Source organism: Marmota monax, unplaced genomic scaffold (genome assembly GCF_021218885.2).
Source record: "Marmota monax isolate L192 unplaced genomic scaffold, Marmota_monax_Labrador192_F-V1.1 WCK01_AAM20220418_F8-fsc00014, whole genome shotgun sequence".
In the NCBI taxonomy this organism is placed as follows: Eukaryota; Metazoa; Chordata; class Mammalia; order Rodentia; family Sciuridae; genus Marmota; species Marmota monax.
Window position 1 is genome coordinate 11,479,556 of NW_026695222.1, and position 17,296 is coordinate 11,496,851.

The 17,296-nt window shown below is 41.3% G+C and overlaps 1 protein-coding gene and 1 long non-coding RNA gene across 4 annotated transcripts in view; one reads left to right on the forward strand and one right to left on the reverse strand.

Moving 5' to 3' along the window:
- The window catches only part of LOC124085372 (signal-regulatory protein beta-1-like), a 43,087-nt gene that overhangs the window by 15,165 nt on the left and 10,626 nt on the right, over window positions 1-17,296 (forward strand). For 2 of the 3 annotated variants that reach the window (XM_058575480.1, XM_058575479.1), the window contains exon 2: window positions 15,081-15,434. In XM_058575480.1, the coding sequence (XP_058431463.1) occupies window positions 15,081-15,434 (354 nt within the window). Of the gene's footprint in view, window positions 1-660; window positions 818-15,080; window positions 15,435-17,296 lie in introns of those variants that run through there. The other variant, XM_058575481.1, reaches the window with a different exon arrangement.
- On the reverse strand, window positions 13,331-16,877 carry LOC131423773 (uncharacterized). The gene is made up of 3 exons (XR_009225808.1): window positions 16,558-16,877; window positions 14,576-14,665; window positions 13,331-14,222 (listed from the first exon to the last, which is right to left on the reverse strand). It is a non-coding gene; the product is annotated as an uncharacterized LOC131423773 (long non-coding RNA).

Below are 17,296 nucleotides of genomic sequence, written 5' to 3' on the forward strand. Positions count from 1 at the left end.
TGTGCAACATGGTGGAACCTTGAGGACAGATAGGGAGTAATGCATGAGCAGTCAGAGGCCGTGTCCCAGGGCAGACACTCTGGCCACCCCATTTACAGCTAAGAAGCAGAAGCACCAGGAGCTCTGTGGTCATTCAGGGGCAGTGCTAGGGCTGGAGTTTGGGTGCAGATGCTCTGATCTGGAGCTCGTGGTTCAACCACCATCTTCTCAAACTCTGTGGCCCTGACCCTACATATAGCCAGACATTGTTTTAATGGTGTGAGCACGACATCATGTGGTCAGATGTCTGCTTCCAAAGACCTGGGGCATCTCATGCTCATCATGGGTGGTCTAGAGACCCCAAGAGGGTTTGGATCTTGTTTCTTGTCTTTTCTTTCTTTTTTAAGGCAATAAGTTTAAATTTCTATATGAAATTAGTAAACGATGCATATGTGGACTGATTTACACGCTTTGTACAGCTTCTGCCAATGGGCTTAGACAATGGTGGAGGAAAAGGGTTTGTGGTTTTCTTCTCCTGGGCTCTTCTACTTCCTGTCTATTTCTGGCAAATAGTTCTTGTTTTGCTAAATATTCTGTGTGGGAAACTCAACTTGTGGCCATTTCTACAAAATGTACCCACTTAAAGTTGACTTCTGCAATGTAGGAAGGGTTGCACTGAGCAATTCACACAGTAAGTACACACTTATTGTATACCTACTGTGTGCAGGAACTGTTACAGAAACTTGCAATGCATTGAGCATAGAAGAGGCAAAGGATTTGCCCTGTGTAGCTAAGGTACCTCTAGGGACAATGGTGGTGATCAACACACAACAAAGAGGTAAGTCACATCACATATTGAACAGTGATCAATGCAACTTAAAAACTGTCAGCGGGATAAGGGAATTGGAGAACGAGTGGGAGAGAGGAACTGTAAATGGGGTCATCTGGACAGGCATCACTGAGAAGGGGAATTTGAGCAGAGATTAAGAGGAGGGGCAGGAGTGGCCCTGAGGTTTTCTGGCAGAAGGGCTTCCTGATAGAGAAACCCCATGTGCACAGGCTGTGAGAGCAGATGCCCCTGCTGTGTTCAAGGGAGTTCCTCTCACTGTGATTCAAATGGGAGCCACTTCCAGGTGTGGAACAGAGAGGTGAATTGCCCTGAGCTCAGGAGGCTGCCTGGGCTTTGCAAGGTGTGTTGTCCTGTTCCCATGCTTTAGAGGGAGGCTCTGGTTAAGGGGTGGAAGGCAGCCGCATCCCACTGAGTTCCAGGGTGTATGATGGTGGCTGTGCCATTCCTACAGTCCACGGATTTCCATTACATCCACTAGGTTAATTCTTAGGGCTCCAGCTAGCCAAGGGACCTGGTGAGAGGTGACCCTCTGAGATATCCAGGCTTTGTGTAAGGGTCTAAGCCTAGGAAAGTCACCCGATCCTGCCAGTGGAAAGGCCACATGGTGTAGGTTTTGCTTTATCTTGTCCTGATGATGCTTTCATAGCTGTCGGGAGCAGTTGAGGTGATCAATGTTTACAGAGCATCTAAGTCCTAGAGAGCCAAGGGGTCACCAGACATCTGTTGTTTTCATGATATGTAGACAAGTCCGTGAGGGGAAGAATTTTTCAAAGCCATGGGGCAGTTTATGATCCTGGTGAGTGGTCCAGTGCCTCCAAGGGGAATTTCTGTCTGCTGCTTAAATGGGATAACAGTGGTGTTTGTTGGTCTTTTTAAAATTTTTTAAATTTGTTCTTTTTAGTTATATATGACAGTAGAATGTATTTTGACATATTATACATACATGGAGTATAACTTCCCATTCCTGTGGTTGTACATGCTGTGGGGTTACACTGGTTGTGCATTTATATATGAATATAGGAAATTTATGTGCAATTTATTCTGACTTTTCTAATCCTATTGCATCTCCCTTTTATTTCTCTTTGTTAAATCCAGTGAACTTCTATTCTTCCCTCCTCATCCTCCCTTGTTGTGTGTTAGCCTCTGCATATGAGACAATATTTGGCTTTTGGTTTTGTTTCAGATTGAGTTATTTCATTTAGCATGATAGTTCCATGCATTTACTGGAAAATTCCATAATTTTATTCTTGTTTATATTGTGTATATGTACCGTATTTTCTTTATCCATTTATTTGTTGAAGGGTACTTAGGTTGGTTCCATAGCTTGGCTATTGTGAATTGGGCTGTTTTAAACATTGATGTGGCCATGTCATTGTAGTTAATGATTTTATGTTCGTAGGGTATAAAAAGTGAATTGTGTTAGCTGGGTTTAATGGTGATCCTATTCCAAGTTTTCTAAGGAATCTTCATACTGCTTTCCAGAGGGGTTGCACCAACTTGCAGTCCCACCATTAATGTTTGAGCATACCTTTTTTCCCCACATCCTTGCCAAAATTTTATTGTTACTTGTGTTATTGATAATTGCCATTCTGACAGGAGTGAGATGGAATCTCACTGTAGTATTAATTTACATTTCTCTAATTGCTGGAGATGTTGAACATTTTTCATATATTTGTTGGCTGATTATAATTCTTTTTCTATGAAGCAACTGTTCAGTTCCTTTTCCATTTATTGATTGGGTTATTTGTTTGTTTGTTTGTTTGTTTTTGTGTTAAGTTTTTGAATTCTTTATATATCCTGGAGATCAATGCTGTATCTAAGGTGCTGGTGGCAAAAATTTTCTCCCATTCCATGGGATCTCTGTTCACCTTCTTGATGTTCCCCTTGCTGTGAAGAAGCTTTTTAGTTTGATACCATTCAATTTATTGATTCTTGATTTTACTTCTTCCACTTTAGGAGTCTTGTTGAGGAATTTGCTTCCTAAGCTGATATGATGGAGAGTTGGGCCTACTTTTATTCTAGTAGGTGCAGGGTCTCTGGTGTAATGCCTAGGTCCTTGGTCCACTTTGAGTTGAGTTTTGGGCAGGGTTAGAGATGGAGGTTTAATATCATTTTGCTACATGCAGCTGTCCAGTTTTGCCAGTACCATTTGCAAAGATGATATTTTTCTCCAGTGTAGGTTTATGGTGCCTTGTCTAGTATGAGAGAACTGTGTATGTGGGTGCAACTCTTTGTCTTCTATTCTGTACCATTGGTCTTCCTTTCTGTTTTGGTGCTGAAACCATGCTGTTTTTGTTACTATAGCTCTGTAGTATAATTTAAGGTCTGGTATTGTGATGCCTCCTGCTTCAGTTTTCTTGCTGAGGATTATTTTGCTATTCTGGGACTCTTATTTTTTCAAATGATTTTCATGACTGCTTTTTCTATTTCTATGAAGAATATTCTTGGAATTATAATATGTATTGCACTAAATAGGTACAGTGCTTTTGGTAGTATAGCCATCATTACAATATTAGCTCTGTTTATCCAAGAACATGGGAGGAATCTTTCCACATTCTAAAGTCTTATTCTATTTCTTTCTTTAGTGTTTTGTACTTGTCATAGTAGAGGTCTTTCACCTCTTTTTTTTAAGATTTATTCCCAAATATTTTTATGCCATTATGAATAGGATGGTTTTCCTAATTTCTATCTCTGTTAATTTATTACTGATATATTTGAATACAATTTATTTATGAGTATTAATTTTATATCCTTCTACTTTGCTGAATTCATTTCTGAGAGATGTTTTCAGGTGGAATTATTTTGGATCCTCTATGTATAGAATCATGTCAGCTGCAAACAGAGATGGTCTGAGTTCTTCTTTTCATATGCATATTTTTAAAATTCCTTTCTTCTATCTAATTGCTCTGGCTAGAGTTTCAAGGATGATGTTGAATAAAAGTGGTGATAGAACATCCCTGTCTTGTTCCAGTTTATAGAGGGAATGCTGTCAATTTTTTGTTATATAGAATGATGTTGGACTTGTGTTTTGCATACATAGCTTTGACTATTTTGAGGTATGTTTCCATTATCATTGGTTTTTCTAGTGTTTTGAATATGAATTGATTCTGAATTTGTCAAATGCTTTTTCTGTATCTATTCAGATAACAAAGTGGTTCTTGTCTTTAGGTCTATTGACATGATGAATTATGTTTATTGATTTCCCTATGTTCAACCAAACTTGCATCCCTGGGATGAACCTCACTTGATCATGGTGCATTACTTTTTCAATATGATTTTTATGTTATTTGTCAGTATTTTATTAATAATTTTTGTATCTATGTTCACCAGGAATATTAATCTGTAGTTTTCTTTCATTGATGTGTCTTTGTCTAGTTTTTGTCATAATACCAGGGTGTTACCAGCCTCAAAAAATAATGAGCCTGGAAGTTTTCTCTCCTTTTCTACTTCATGGAATAATTTGAAAAGGATTCATGTTACTTCTTCTTTGAAGATCTTAAAACTAGACTGAGAATCCATCTGGTCTTGGGCTTTTATTTATTGGTCAGCTTTTGATGTCATATTCAATATCATTGCTTAAAGTGATCTGTTTGAATATTCTATGTCTTTCTTTTTCAGAATGAGTAGATCATATGTGTCTCTAAATTTCTCAATGTTTCAAGATTTTCTAAGAGTTTATATTTTCAAAATAGCTTCTGACTACCTTCTGCTTTTAATATATTGTATTACTATTCTTGTTTACCTCTAAGTATTTTTTTTATTCATCCCTGATTTCTTCTGCTATTGATCAGTCACTCAAAGGTGTTTTATTTTTCTCCAGGTGTTAGAGTAGTTTGTATTTTTTATCATTGATTTCTTATTTTATTCCATTCTCATTTTATCAACTGTGGGGTATCAGAGTAGAGAATATATAGCTGTTTCATTCCCTCAAGCAGTACAAATTCAGATAATCTCTCACTTCTCAAAACAGCACCAAGCTACAGCAGCCTGTGCTCTGGGGTTGCTGGGAGATGCTGTGAGATCCTTCCCCTATGCACAGCTACTCTGGAGACTCCAGACTGCTACCCTAATGGGGCTCCAGGCCTAGGTTTATAGTGAATCTTTTTTTTTTTCATTTTTTCGGGATGTCTACAAAGTATATTCACACCATTCATGTCGTCATACATGTACTTAGAGTAATGAAGTCCAATTCATTCCACCATCTTTTCCACCCCATTCCCCTTCTCTACCCTCAGAACCTTTTGCCGTATCTAGCGTTTGTCTATTCCTCCCATTCTCACCACCTCCCCCATTCCCATTATGAGTGAGTACACTTATATCAGAGAAAACATTCAACATTTGGTTTTTTGGGATTAGCTAACTTCATTTACTATTATATTCTCCATATCCATCCATTTACCTACAAATGCCATGATTTTATTCTCTTTTATTGCTGAGTAATATTCCATTGTGCATATATGCCATATTTTTTTATCCTTTCATCTACTGAAGGCCATTTAGGTTGGCTCTACATTTTAGCTATTGTGAATTGAGCTGCTATAAACATTGATGTGGCTGTATCCCTGTAGAGTGCTGTTTTTAAGTCCTCTGGATGTAGACTGAGAAGAGGAATAGTTGGGTCAAATGGTGGTTCCATTCCAGTTTTTCAAGGAATCTCCATACTGCTTTCCAGATTGGCTGCACCAATTTGTAGTCCCACCAGCAGTGTATCAGTGTACCTTATCCCCACGTCCTCACTAACACTTATTGTTGTTTGTCTTTATAAAAGCATTCTGACAGTAGTGAGATGAAATCTTAGAGTATTTTTGATTTGCATTTCTCTAATCTAGAGATGATGAATTTTTTTCATATATTTGTGGATAGATTGTATATCCTCTTCTGAAAAAGTCGTTTCAGGCCCTTGGCCCATTTATTGATTGGGTTATTTTTTATGGTGTTTAGCTTTTTGAATTCTTCATATATCCTAGAGATTAGTGCTCTATCTGATGTGTGAGGGGTAAAAATTTGCTTCTAAGATGTAGGCTCTCTCTTCACCTCACAGATTGTTTCTTTTGCTGAGAAGAAACTTTAGTTTGAGGCCATCCCATTTATTGATTTTTGGTTTTAATTCTTGTGCTAATGGAGTCTTATTAAGTAAGTTGAGGTCTATTCCCATATGATGAAGATTAGGGCCTACTTTTTCTTCTATTAGACACAGAGTGTCTGGTTTAATTCCTAGGTCCTTGATCCATTTTGAGTTGAGTTTTTTGCATGGGGAGAGATAGGAGTTTAATTTCATTTTGTTGCATATGGATTTCCAATTTTCCCAGCTCCATTTGTTGAAGAGGCTATCTTTACTCCAATGCATGTTTTTGGACCTTTGTCTAATATAGGATAATTGCAATTTTGTGGGTTAGTCTCTATGTCCTCTATTGGTCTACCAGTCTGTTTTGGTGCCAACACCATGCTGTTTTTATTACTATTGCTCTGTAGTATAATTTACGGTCTGGTATAGCGATGCCACCTGCTTCATTCTCCCTGCTAAGAATTGCTTTAGTTATTCTTGTCTCTTGTTTTTCCAGATGAATTTCATGATTGATTTTTCTATTTCTCTGAGGAATGCCATTGGGATTTTAATCAGAATTGCATTAAATCTATATAGTGCTTTTGGTAGTATGGTCATTTTGATAATATTAGTTCTGCCTATCCAAGAGCAAGGTAGATCTTTCCGTATTCTAATACCTTCTTTGATTCATCTCTTTAGGGTTCTATAGTTTTCATTGTATAGACTTTTTCCTGTTTCATTAAGTTGATTTTCATGTATTTTATCTTTTTGAGGCTATTGTAAATGGGATGGTTTTCCTCCTTTCCCTTTCAGAGGATTTGTCACTGACATATAGAAATGCCTTTGATACATTGGTGTTGATTATATATCCTGCTACTATGCTGAATTCATTTACTATATCTAGAAGTTTTCTGGGAAAGCTTTTTGGGTCTTCTAGGTATAGAATCATATCATCAGCTAGAAGTGCTAATTTAAGTTCTTCTTTTCCTATTCGTATCCCTTTAATTTCTTTTGCCTGTCTAATTGTTCTGGCCAGTGTTTCAAAAACTATGTTATATATAAGTGGTGAAAGAGGGTATCCCTGTCTCATTCCAGTTTTTACACAGAATGTCTTCAAGTTTTCTCCATTTTAAATGCACATACTTTATATACAGAGTTACGAAAATTGTGCTATGAATGGACAATTATCAATGTAATGCATTCCACTATTGTCATGTATGTAAGAAATAAATAAAAAATGTTTTTGAAATAAATAGAAACAGTGAAAAAATTAAAAAATAAAATGATGTTGGCCTGGGGCTGAGCATAGACAGCTTTTACATTGTTGAGATATGTTACTGTTATCCCTAGTTTTTTTAGTGGTTTGAACATAAATAGGTGCTGTATTTTGTCAAATGCTTTTTCTGCATCTATTGAGATGATCATGATTCTTATCTTTGAGTCTATTGATGTGATGAATTACATTCTGAGTGTTGAACCAACCTTGCATCCCTGGGATGAGTCCCACTTGATCATAGTGCACAATCTTTTTTGATATGTTTTTGTATTTGATTTGCCAGAATTTTTTGAGAATTTTTGCATCTGTATTCATTAGAGATATTGGTCAAAGGTTTCTTTCTTTGATGTGTCTTTGCCTGGTTTGGGAATCAGAGTGATATTGGCCTTATAGAATGAGTTTGGAAGTGCTCCCTCTTTTCTATTTACTGAAATCAATTGAAGAGTATTGGTATTAGTTCTTCTTTAAAGGTCTTGTAGAAGTTGGCTGTGCATCCATTCAGTCCTGGGCTTTTCTTGGTTGGTAGGCTTCTGATGGCATCTTGTATTTCATCACTTAATATTGTTCTGTTTAAATTGTATATAACATCCTGATTCAACTTTGGCAAATCATATGACTTAAGATATTTGTTGATGCCTTCAATATCTTCTATTTTATTGAAGCATAAGTTTTCAAAATAATTTCTAACTATCCTCTGTATTTCTGTCGTATCTTTTGTGATATTACCATTTTTATCACGTATGCTGGTAATTTGAGTTTTCTCTCTCCTTCTCTTTGTTAGCATAGCTAAGGGTCTGGCAATTTTATTTATTTTTTTAAATAACCAACGTTTTGTTTTGTCAATTTTTTCAATTGTTTCTTTTGTTTCAGCTTCATTGATTTCAACTCTAATTTTAATTAGTTCCCGTCTTCTACTGTTTTTGGTGTTGATTTGTTCTTCTTTTTCTAGTGCTTTCAGAGGTAATGTTAGATCATTTATTTGTTGATTTTAACTTCTTTAAAGGAATAAACTCCATGCAATGAACTTTCCTCTTAGTCCTGCCTTCATAGTGTCCCAGAGATTTTGATATATTGTATCTGTGATCTCATTTACCTCTAAGAATTTTTTGATCTCTTCCTTGATGTCTTCTGCAACCCATTAATCCAGTAGCTTATTTTTTAGTATCTAGGTGTTGGAGTAGTTTTATTTTTTATTTTATCACTGATTTCTAATTTTATTCCATTTTGATCTGATAGAATGCAGGGTACTATCTCTACTTTTTAATATTTACTACGATTTGTTTTGTGGCATAATATATGGTCTATTTTAGAGAAGGATCTATGTATTGATGAGAAGAAAGTGTATTCATTCATTGAAGAATAAAATATTCTATATATGTGAGTTAAGTCTAAGTTATTGATTGCATTATTGAGGTCTATAGTTTCTTTGTTTGCTTTTTTTGGAAGATCTAGTCAGTGTTAAAGAGGTGAGTTAAAGTCACCCAAAATTATTTTGTTGTGGACAATTTGACTCTTGAACTTGAGAAGAATTTGTTTGATGAACATAGATGCTCCATTGTTTGGGGCATATATATTTATGGTTGTTATGTCTTGTTGATGTATGGTTCCCTTGAGCAGTATGTAGTGTTCTTCTTTATCTCTTTTGATTACATTTAGCTTGAAGTCTACTTTATTTGACATGACAATGAAAACCCCTGCTTGCTTCCATAGTCCATGGGAGTGGTATGATTTTTCCCAACCTTTCACCTTCAATCTGTATATGTCTTTTTTTATGAGCTGAGACTCCTGGAGGCAACATATTGTTGGGTTTTCGTTGTTGTTGTTGTTGTTTTTAATCAAGTCTTCTAGCCTATGTCCATTGATTTGTGAGTTTAGGCCATTAACATTCAGGGTTATTACTGAGACATGATTTGTATTCCTAGCTATTTTTTGTTTATTTTTGGTATTTAATTGACTTAATTTCTCCTTTGATTAGTTTTTCCTTTAGTGTAATACCTCCGTCTGCTGATTTTCATTGTTGTTTTTATTTTCTCTTCATGGAATATTTTGCCAAGATGTCTGTAGTGGGACTTTCTACCTGTAAATTCTTGTAGCTTTCATTTATCATGAAAAGTTTTTATTTCATCATCAAATCTAAATCGTAATTTTGCTGGATCAAGATTCTTGTTGGCACCCATTTTATTTCAGAGCTTGATATATGTTGTTCCAGGACCTTCTAGCTTCCAGGGTCTGGGTTGAAAAATCTGCACATAACCTAATTGGTTTCCCCAATGTGTAATCTGATTCCTTTCTCTCGTGGCCCTTAATATTCTCTCTTTATTATGTACATAAGGCATTTTTATTGTAATGTGTCTTGGTGTGGATCTGTTGTGATTTTGTGCATTTGCCATCCTGTAAGCCTCTTGAATTTGATTTTCCAATTCATTCTTTGTGTTTGAAAAGTTTTCTGATATTATTTCATTGAATATTTTATTCATTCCTTTGTTTTGCAACTCTGTGCTATCCTCTATCTCCCAATAACTCTTAAATTTGGTCTTTTTATGCTATTCCATATTTCTTGAATGTTCTGCTGATGGTTTCTTATTATTTTCACTGGGTGGTATTATTCTTTTCAAGATAATATATCTTGTTTTCATTGTCTGATGTTCTGTCTTACAAATGGTCTACTCTGTTGGTGATGCTTCAATTGAACTTTGATTTGGTTTATTGTTTCTTTCATTTCAAGAGTTTGTTTGTTTAGAACCTCGATCTCCCTATTAGTCTTTTGTTTCCTATGTTTGTTTATGTAGCTTTGTCGAAATGATCTTTTGCTCGCTGGGTTTGCTCTCATATATCATTCTTTAATTCACAGAACATTTTGATTATGTACATCCTGAACTCCTTCTCTGTAATTTCCTCTGCTGTGCTGGCCATGGATTCTAATAATGTGGTATCTTTGTTTGTTTGGGGCTCTTTCTTCCCTTGTCTTTTCATGCTGTTTGTATGTCTTCCCTTCTAGCACTGCAGATCCAAGGTGTTACCGTTTTTACTCTATAAAGATTATAGTGCCCCTGTAGGGTTCCAATACCTCTCCTTTGAGGAGAAAGGCAATGTTAACAGATCCCAATATAAACAATATACAGCCTAAAAACAAATAGTATTAAGACGTTTACAGTTTGGTCACAATATACATAAATGTTGAATTCAATTATTATCTACAATATAATGTGTGGGTTTGTAAAAAGCATTTACAGTTTCTGACAGTGAACAAAGATCTGGAGGTGATTTGTAGGATGATATGCTGAGGAGGTAGGAGTGAGGATATAGAGTTATTATATCTTAAGAAATGTGAATGAGAAATCTAAAGAAGAAAGTTAGTAGCAGAATAAAAAGGAATTAATTTTAGGTAGACAAGTAAGAGGGAAAACAGTAAAGTATATAAAACAAACACATGTGTATTAAGAAAAATTTAAAAATGTTAAAATAGTAAAAATTGGAGGGAAAAAAAGAATATTCAACACAACTGTAATATACTATTCAGTCGCCCCAGTCCTCAAAATCCTAATTCATGCAAAGTACTTGGTTTCACATATGTTGGGGATATGAGGGTGGGAGAATAGAGAGGGAGAAGAAAAAGGAAAGAAAAATAATCTTGAATGAAGAAACCAGGAATGTTTTGGTTGGAGATCAGGATCTTTCCTGCTTTCCTTCTCCCAATAGGTGGGGTTGTCTATTGTTAGCTGGTATCTCTGCCCTCAGGAAAGTGAAGGAAACCAAGGTAGGAAGGTTGGTCCTGGGTGGAGGGTACCAAGGAGTGAGGTGTGGCACCCAGTGGTCCCCAAAGGGAGAGTGTACCTCAAGGATCTCTTTTGGGGCCCACTCATGTGATGTGAACACCTGGTTTTATCTCCTTATTTTGCCTGAAGACCTCCCAGTTCCTGGTCTCTGTGTTAGTCTCTAAACTCTATCTCACTCATCCTCTCCCTTACTAGTTCCTAATAAGGGACTTTTCTCTCTGGGGGTCTTGTGTGGGGCACTTAGAAAATATTGTGCATCTGCTGCTAAGAGCTGTTTTGTGTTGGGCAGTCACATGCCAGGCTAGCAGCTGCTAGGGGGACAGGGTGGAAACTGGGTACCTGGATGTGGGCTCACTAGATCCAGCCGAAGCCCACCAAACAGCTGAGGAGGATGTGGCAACAGAGTCAAAAAGAGTCCTCCGGAGATCAGTTTCAGAGGACTCAATTCCTTTCATTATTGCAAAGGAAAGTTTTTATGCAGAGCCTGTTACTGGGCAGATTTATTCGAGGGTCGAGTGACCAAAGAGCTAGCAACATGCTTATGAGTGGAAACCAATGGGCTCAATGGTCAATGGCAGAAATGCAGAAGGAAAGGGACGTGCTATGCATCAATGGGAGGCCAGATTCCCATGGTGATGGGGCTGAGTGCAGTTAATGTGCTAATACAGTATCCGGATTCAGTGTGCTGGACCCTGAATGTCCCTCACATAGACAACATAGACTGCTTTCCAACTCATGGACTCAGCACCTGGCCAGCCACAGTTCCAAACTGGGAGTTGCCCTCACTAGAGATGGTGATGAGGTGACCCAAATGAAGGTGGCTGCTTTCAGCAATGGGTGTCGGGTAGGGTGGGGGGAGCCAGGCTTTGCATTGGGCAATGTGTTCAGAGATGAGCTGGTTGTCTTCAGACCATTGTGAAGTCCCCATTGCAGGCAGGATACCCTGCATAGGGGACTATCTCCATTGTTGTGGAGTCCCAAGATGAGGGAAACTAGGCGAGCCCCATGTTGGTAAATGGGGGCCCACACAGGAGTGGTGGCCAGAGTTTCTCTACATGGATAGCTACCAGGAGTCCTGCATGGGAGCAGCATTCTGGATTTCTGCTCAGATGAGTGGCCAAAAATCCTGCACTGGTGCTGATGCTGATGGTCCCGCATTGGGCATCTGGTAGTTCTGCATGGGTGACTAGATGGGAGACTTACTCTGACATTGAGGCCTGGTGTCCTGAAAATGCACAGTGGCTATTATTTCTGTGAGAAAGCAGGAATATCACTCTCATAGAAGCAGTACTCTCACTAATTGAGTCCCAGGTGAGAGAGCAACACAGAATGCTGCCTCCCTCTGGCCCGCCATCTTGGATCCCCTCCAAAGTTGATCTTCATAGCAGCTATGACACTGACATAGTTTGGAACTTCCCTCATCATTGCTCGGCAAAGGGGAGTCACCCCTCCTCTGCCTAGAAAGGCATCTGGGAAAATTCCAGGGGGCTTTGTTACTCTTTCTTTTTTACTATTTTGTATTTTTGGATGGTGGAGCACATATGAATTTTACAAAATAATGGGTTTCCCTGTGGCATATTTATACACGCATAAAACATAACATGATCAAATTCACTCCCTAATGCTGCTAATACTTCTCTGCACACACCCACCAGCAGGGATCTTACCTCAAATCACATTCCCACACAAGTGCACTGGTCAATAGCCAATTCACATGGTCTGGTTTTCCAGATTCCAGTGGTAGGATGATTCTGTAGCTGGGGTCAAGGCTAGGAACTGGTATCTCAATCTGCATTCTTGGGGTTGAGATGAGAGCAGTACTCTAATGTAGAGAGCATTATAAGCTCTCTGAAAAGGAACAGAGAACTTCACAAAGCAGGGCACAAGACAGCCAGCAGGCCAGAGATCTGTGCAACACATGGAGCCATTGGGGACAGTCAGCCAGTAAGGCACGAACAGTCAGAGGCTTTATCTGAAGTACTTTGCCCCTGATTTTAGAACTTCCCTCCCTCATCTCCACTGTGTAGTCAATGGGAGGGTTCATCCCACTGATGAGCCCCCTAAGGACCTTGCCAACAGAGTTGTGGGAACTGCACCTGGAAAGACACCAGAAATTAAGGATTTTTCAGGAACACAGTTCCTAGAGAGAACCCCTGGGCAAGTGCCTGGTTGGGGTCACTGCAGAGCACACAAGCCAATATCATGAGGGATTTCACAGGTGTGTGTTAATTCCACTAGCTCCCAGTCCAGGAAGAACCACAGGGGAACTCATGGTTGAGAATGGCTTATCTCATTAATATACTTGTTGGTTGAATGAAGTTTTCATATCTGTTCTTGGGGAAACTGAGGCACCAGGAAATTTAAAACATTTATAAGATCTTTATTTTTGGTACAACTTGGCCTTATTATCTACAATACTTTCATTTCAACCTCATGATCTCCCTTCAAATTTCCTGTGGGACATTTCTAGAGTTAGTGCCATACTCATTTTTCATTATCTGGAAATATCTTCATTTCTCATTTATGTTGGAAGGACAGTTGTGCCAGGTATAGAATTCTAGATATATTTTTATTCAACACTTTAGATCAGTCATCTTACTGCCTCTGACTCCCATCATCAAGAACTTGATACAAACCTCAGGAAGCTCTCCAGTATCTGGTGATCATTCCTCTCTTTCTGCTTCAGTATATTCGGCTTTATTTTAATTTTAGCAGATTGGTGTCCAATGCGCCTCAGTGTGGGTCGGCTCACGTTGATGGTTCCTGAAGTTTGTTCAGTATCTGGGATTAGAACATTCATATACTTGATCATATTTAAGATTGTAGGCAATATTTCTCTTTGAAATAAACCTTTTAACATTTTTCTTTCTTGTATCTCTGGGAGTCTCATATGTTTGTCGATGCTTTTTTGATATTCTGAATAGACTCTAGGTTCTTTTTAAGATTCCAAGTTTTTTGTTATTTGTTTTTTGGGTTTTTTGGTTTTGTTTTGTTTTTCTGAATTTCAGACTCAGCAATGTCAATGGATCCTGCTCCACATTTTGTGATTTTTTTCAACTGCCTGTTCAAACCTGTTGTGGGATCTCCAGTGAACTTCTGAGTTAATTAAGCTTATCAATACTCAAATTTCTGCTTGAATATTTTAATACATCCTCTTTCTTTATTGATGTTCTCAATTTGCTGATCATATTCTAGATTTTCCTTCCACTTCATCCCAATTTTCCAGGAGCATGTTGGAGACAGCTGCTTCACAGTGCTGGTCTCTTTTCAGGTGGGGCCCAATAGGTCACTAGGGTCCTGAGGAGGAGGAGGAGGAAGGAGGGTAAGAGTTAGGGAAGGACATGGGATGAGGAGGCAAGAGGGAGGAGGGACAGGAGGATGGGAAACAAGGGGAAGCAGCCCAGGCAGCCCCCTGGGTGTGGAGAGCAGGGAACAGCCTCCTAAGGAAACAGCTCTCACGAGGAGCCCTGGGTGGAGGCCCAGTGACAGCGAATTTGAGCTTCTGATGGTCACAACCATAACATGATAGATTTCTGTTGCTGTGGGCACTAGGTGGGCAGTCCTTTGTCACAGCAGCATTAGAAACTTATACAAGGTGGTTGTACTGTGGGGAGATATGTGAGGGGCTTCAGCAATGTTTCATTTCTTACTTGAGCTGCACGTTCATTGCTGTATGCACCATGATCACTCCAGGCTGAGGAAACCCCATCATAAGCTGGACTCTCTGTGGAACAGGGAAGCTGAGCCAAGACTCATGTCAAAATCATGTCCCATTAACTGTACCCACCACTTCCCCAAAACTCAGGACTCTCAAGAGCATCAGGACCCCACCCAATGTCATAGTCCATATAGTGCCAGTGACCTTGTGGTCAGAAAGGGAAGAGCAAAAAATAGTTGGTGACACTTGAGAGCTCAGGGGAGGGCTCAGGCCCTTGAGTCCCCTCCCTCCACCTTGCTCAGGGCTCTGGGCCTCAGGGGCAGGTGTCTCACAGTGTGGAGGTGCAGGCCAGGGGAGGCTCAGTGTGAGGACACGCCCTGTGCTGAGCTCAAGGCCACTCTGTGGGCACTCAGTCAGTGACAGGCATTGCCGATACCACGTGGTAAACCAAGAGAATCCCCCAGGATGAATGGTGACCACCCTGTGTCTCCCCCCAGGAGCAGCTGCACAGGAGCTGCAGGTGATCCAGCCTGAGAAGTCAGTGTCTGTCGCTGCTGGAGAGTCGGCCACTCTGCACTGCTCTGTGACCTACCTGCTCCCCGTGGGTCCCCATCTGTGGTTTAAGGGGGCAGGGCCAGGTCGGGAGTTGATCTACAATTTCTTAGGAGGCTACTTCCCCCGAGTCACAGTTCTCTCAGATGCCACAAAGAGGGACAACAAGGACTTTTCCATCCGCATCAGTAATGTCACCCCAGCAGACGCCGGCACCTACTACTGTGTGAAGTTCCAGAAATCAACCCCTGTTGATAAGGAGTATAAGTCTGGACCAGGCACCGAGTTGTCTGTGCGAGGTGAGTGCAGCTGCCTCCTCCTCCCTGGGGTGGGACAGAGGGTCAGGGGTCATGCCCTCCATTCTGGGGGCCACAGCTGAGAAGCAGGAGCAGCACTGGGTGCTCATGTCATGACCCGCTGCCACCCCTTCTGCAGGTCAGGGAGGCAGAGGCCTGTGGAGGCCGTGCTATTTGGTCCAGGCTCCATGACTGATAAATGGGGGCATCTGCACCCCTCACCTGCCTGCTCCACAGCCCTGACCTTTTCCAGTCTGGCCCAGCCCCGTGGCTCCCCAGCTGAGGGCTCTGAGGGTTTGAGGGACTTGCCAATCACAGAGCCAGAGCATGTGTGCTGCCTTCAGAGAGCACTGCCCCGTGGGGTGAGCCTTCTCTTTATACCACCAGCACCCAGGACCCACTGTGTGCCAATCTGCACTCTGGATGCTCTGGAAAGAGCTGGGAGCAGTGCAGGCTAACGTTCTTCTCCCACAGGCTACTGTTCCTGTCCCTCCCTGAGGACCAGGCCCTCCAGAGCAGGGAGGGGGCAGGGAATGCTTTCCTTCCTTCCTCCCCTGGAACAGTACCTGAGGGGACTCTGACAGGCTCAGGTTCTCTGTAGACCTGGGGCCCTGGTGGAGGAGCTGCCAAGAGGTTGGGCCTTTGCCCTGGGTCTGCCTGGAAATCCCTGTGTCTCAGGGACCAGCCCTCACAGGCCCTGCAGGGTAGGAGCAGACGTGGGTCAGTCACCCAGAGAGTGTTCTCCATGTGGTGACACAGGGGTTCCCAGTTCAGGAAGCACAGGTGCTCACTGTGTGGTTCCTACAAAAAGCACTACATGCCCTTCCTAAGCCTTGAGGCTGAGGTGGTCAGCACACATGGACCTTCACACCTGTGCCCACCCCTGTTGACCTGGGGAGCTGGAGGCCCAGCAGGCCCTCTCTCACACAGCACATTAATGCCAGGAGGGGACAGAGCCCAGACCTGACTCCAGCCCAGGCTCCTGCTGCCCTGGGAATAGACACTGTCCCCCACAGAGGAGCCAGGACACAGGAGGGGCTCAACACAGACTCTGACCTGACCCACTGGGCAGGGAGCAGCATCTGTGCTCCTCCTCCCTCTCCCACAGGTTCAGGAAGACACTCACATGCACACCCTGAAGCCCACAGTGACTGGAGAACCTCTCCTGAATGTCGGCCATGGTCTCCTTCCACAGGGAGATGCCCCAGCAGGACACACAGAGCTGCTCCATTGTTTGAACAAGGGCAAAAGCCTTCTTCCTGTGGAGAGGTTACAGTTGTTCTTACTGTTATGCTGAGTGGGGTCGGGGGCTCCCCACTGGCTGTGCATAGGAATCACATGGGAAACTGATGACAAAATCTCCCAGATTCAGGGTTCACCTTGACATTTTGCTTTTAAAATTCCAACATGAGTCTGGACATCTGAATATTTTACTTACTTCAGAAGGTTCTAACACACAGCCAGGGCTCTCAACCCCTGAGATTGATGTCCTGAAGACACAGAAGGGAAGTTGGTATTTTTCCTCTGGCAGTAAGGGAGAGCGTGGGAGCCTTCTCAGGTGTGGGTGTTCAGAACAGCCCATGCTGGGCTCTGCTCTCTGGGCCCTTGGCAGGGTCTCCCGACAGAGCCCACTCAGATCCAGCGTCAGCCTGGAGCCCACATCTGACATGTGTCTGTCTCTGAACAGGAGCTGGAGCCACTGAGTCCTGGCTCTTCAGCACACAGCCCTCCCTGCCTTGATGACCCAGAATGTCACTCAGGCATCTGTCCCTTGTCCCTTCACAGATCCCAATGTTATAGAAACAGCTTCTCTGGATGCTGTTCTCTGTGATGCTGTTCATGATGTGAGAAGCACTTTGCCACCT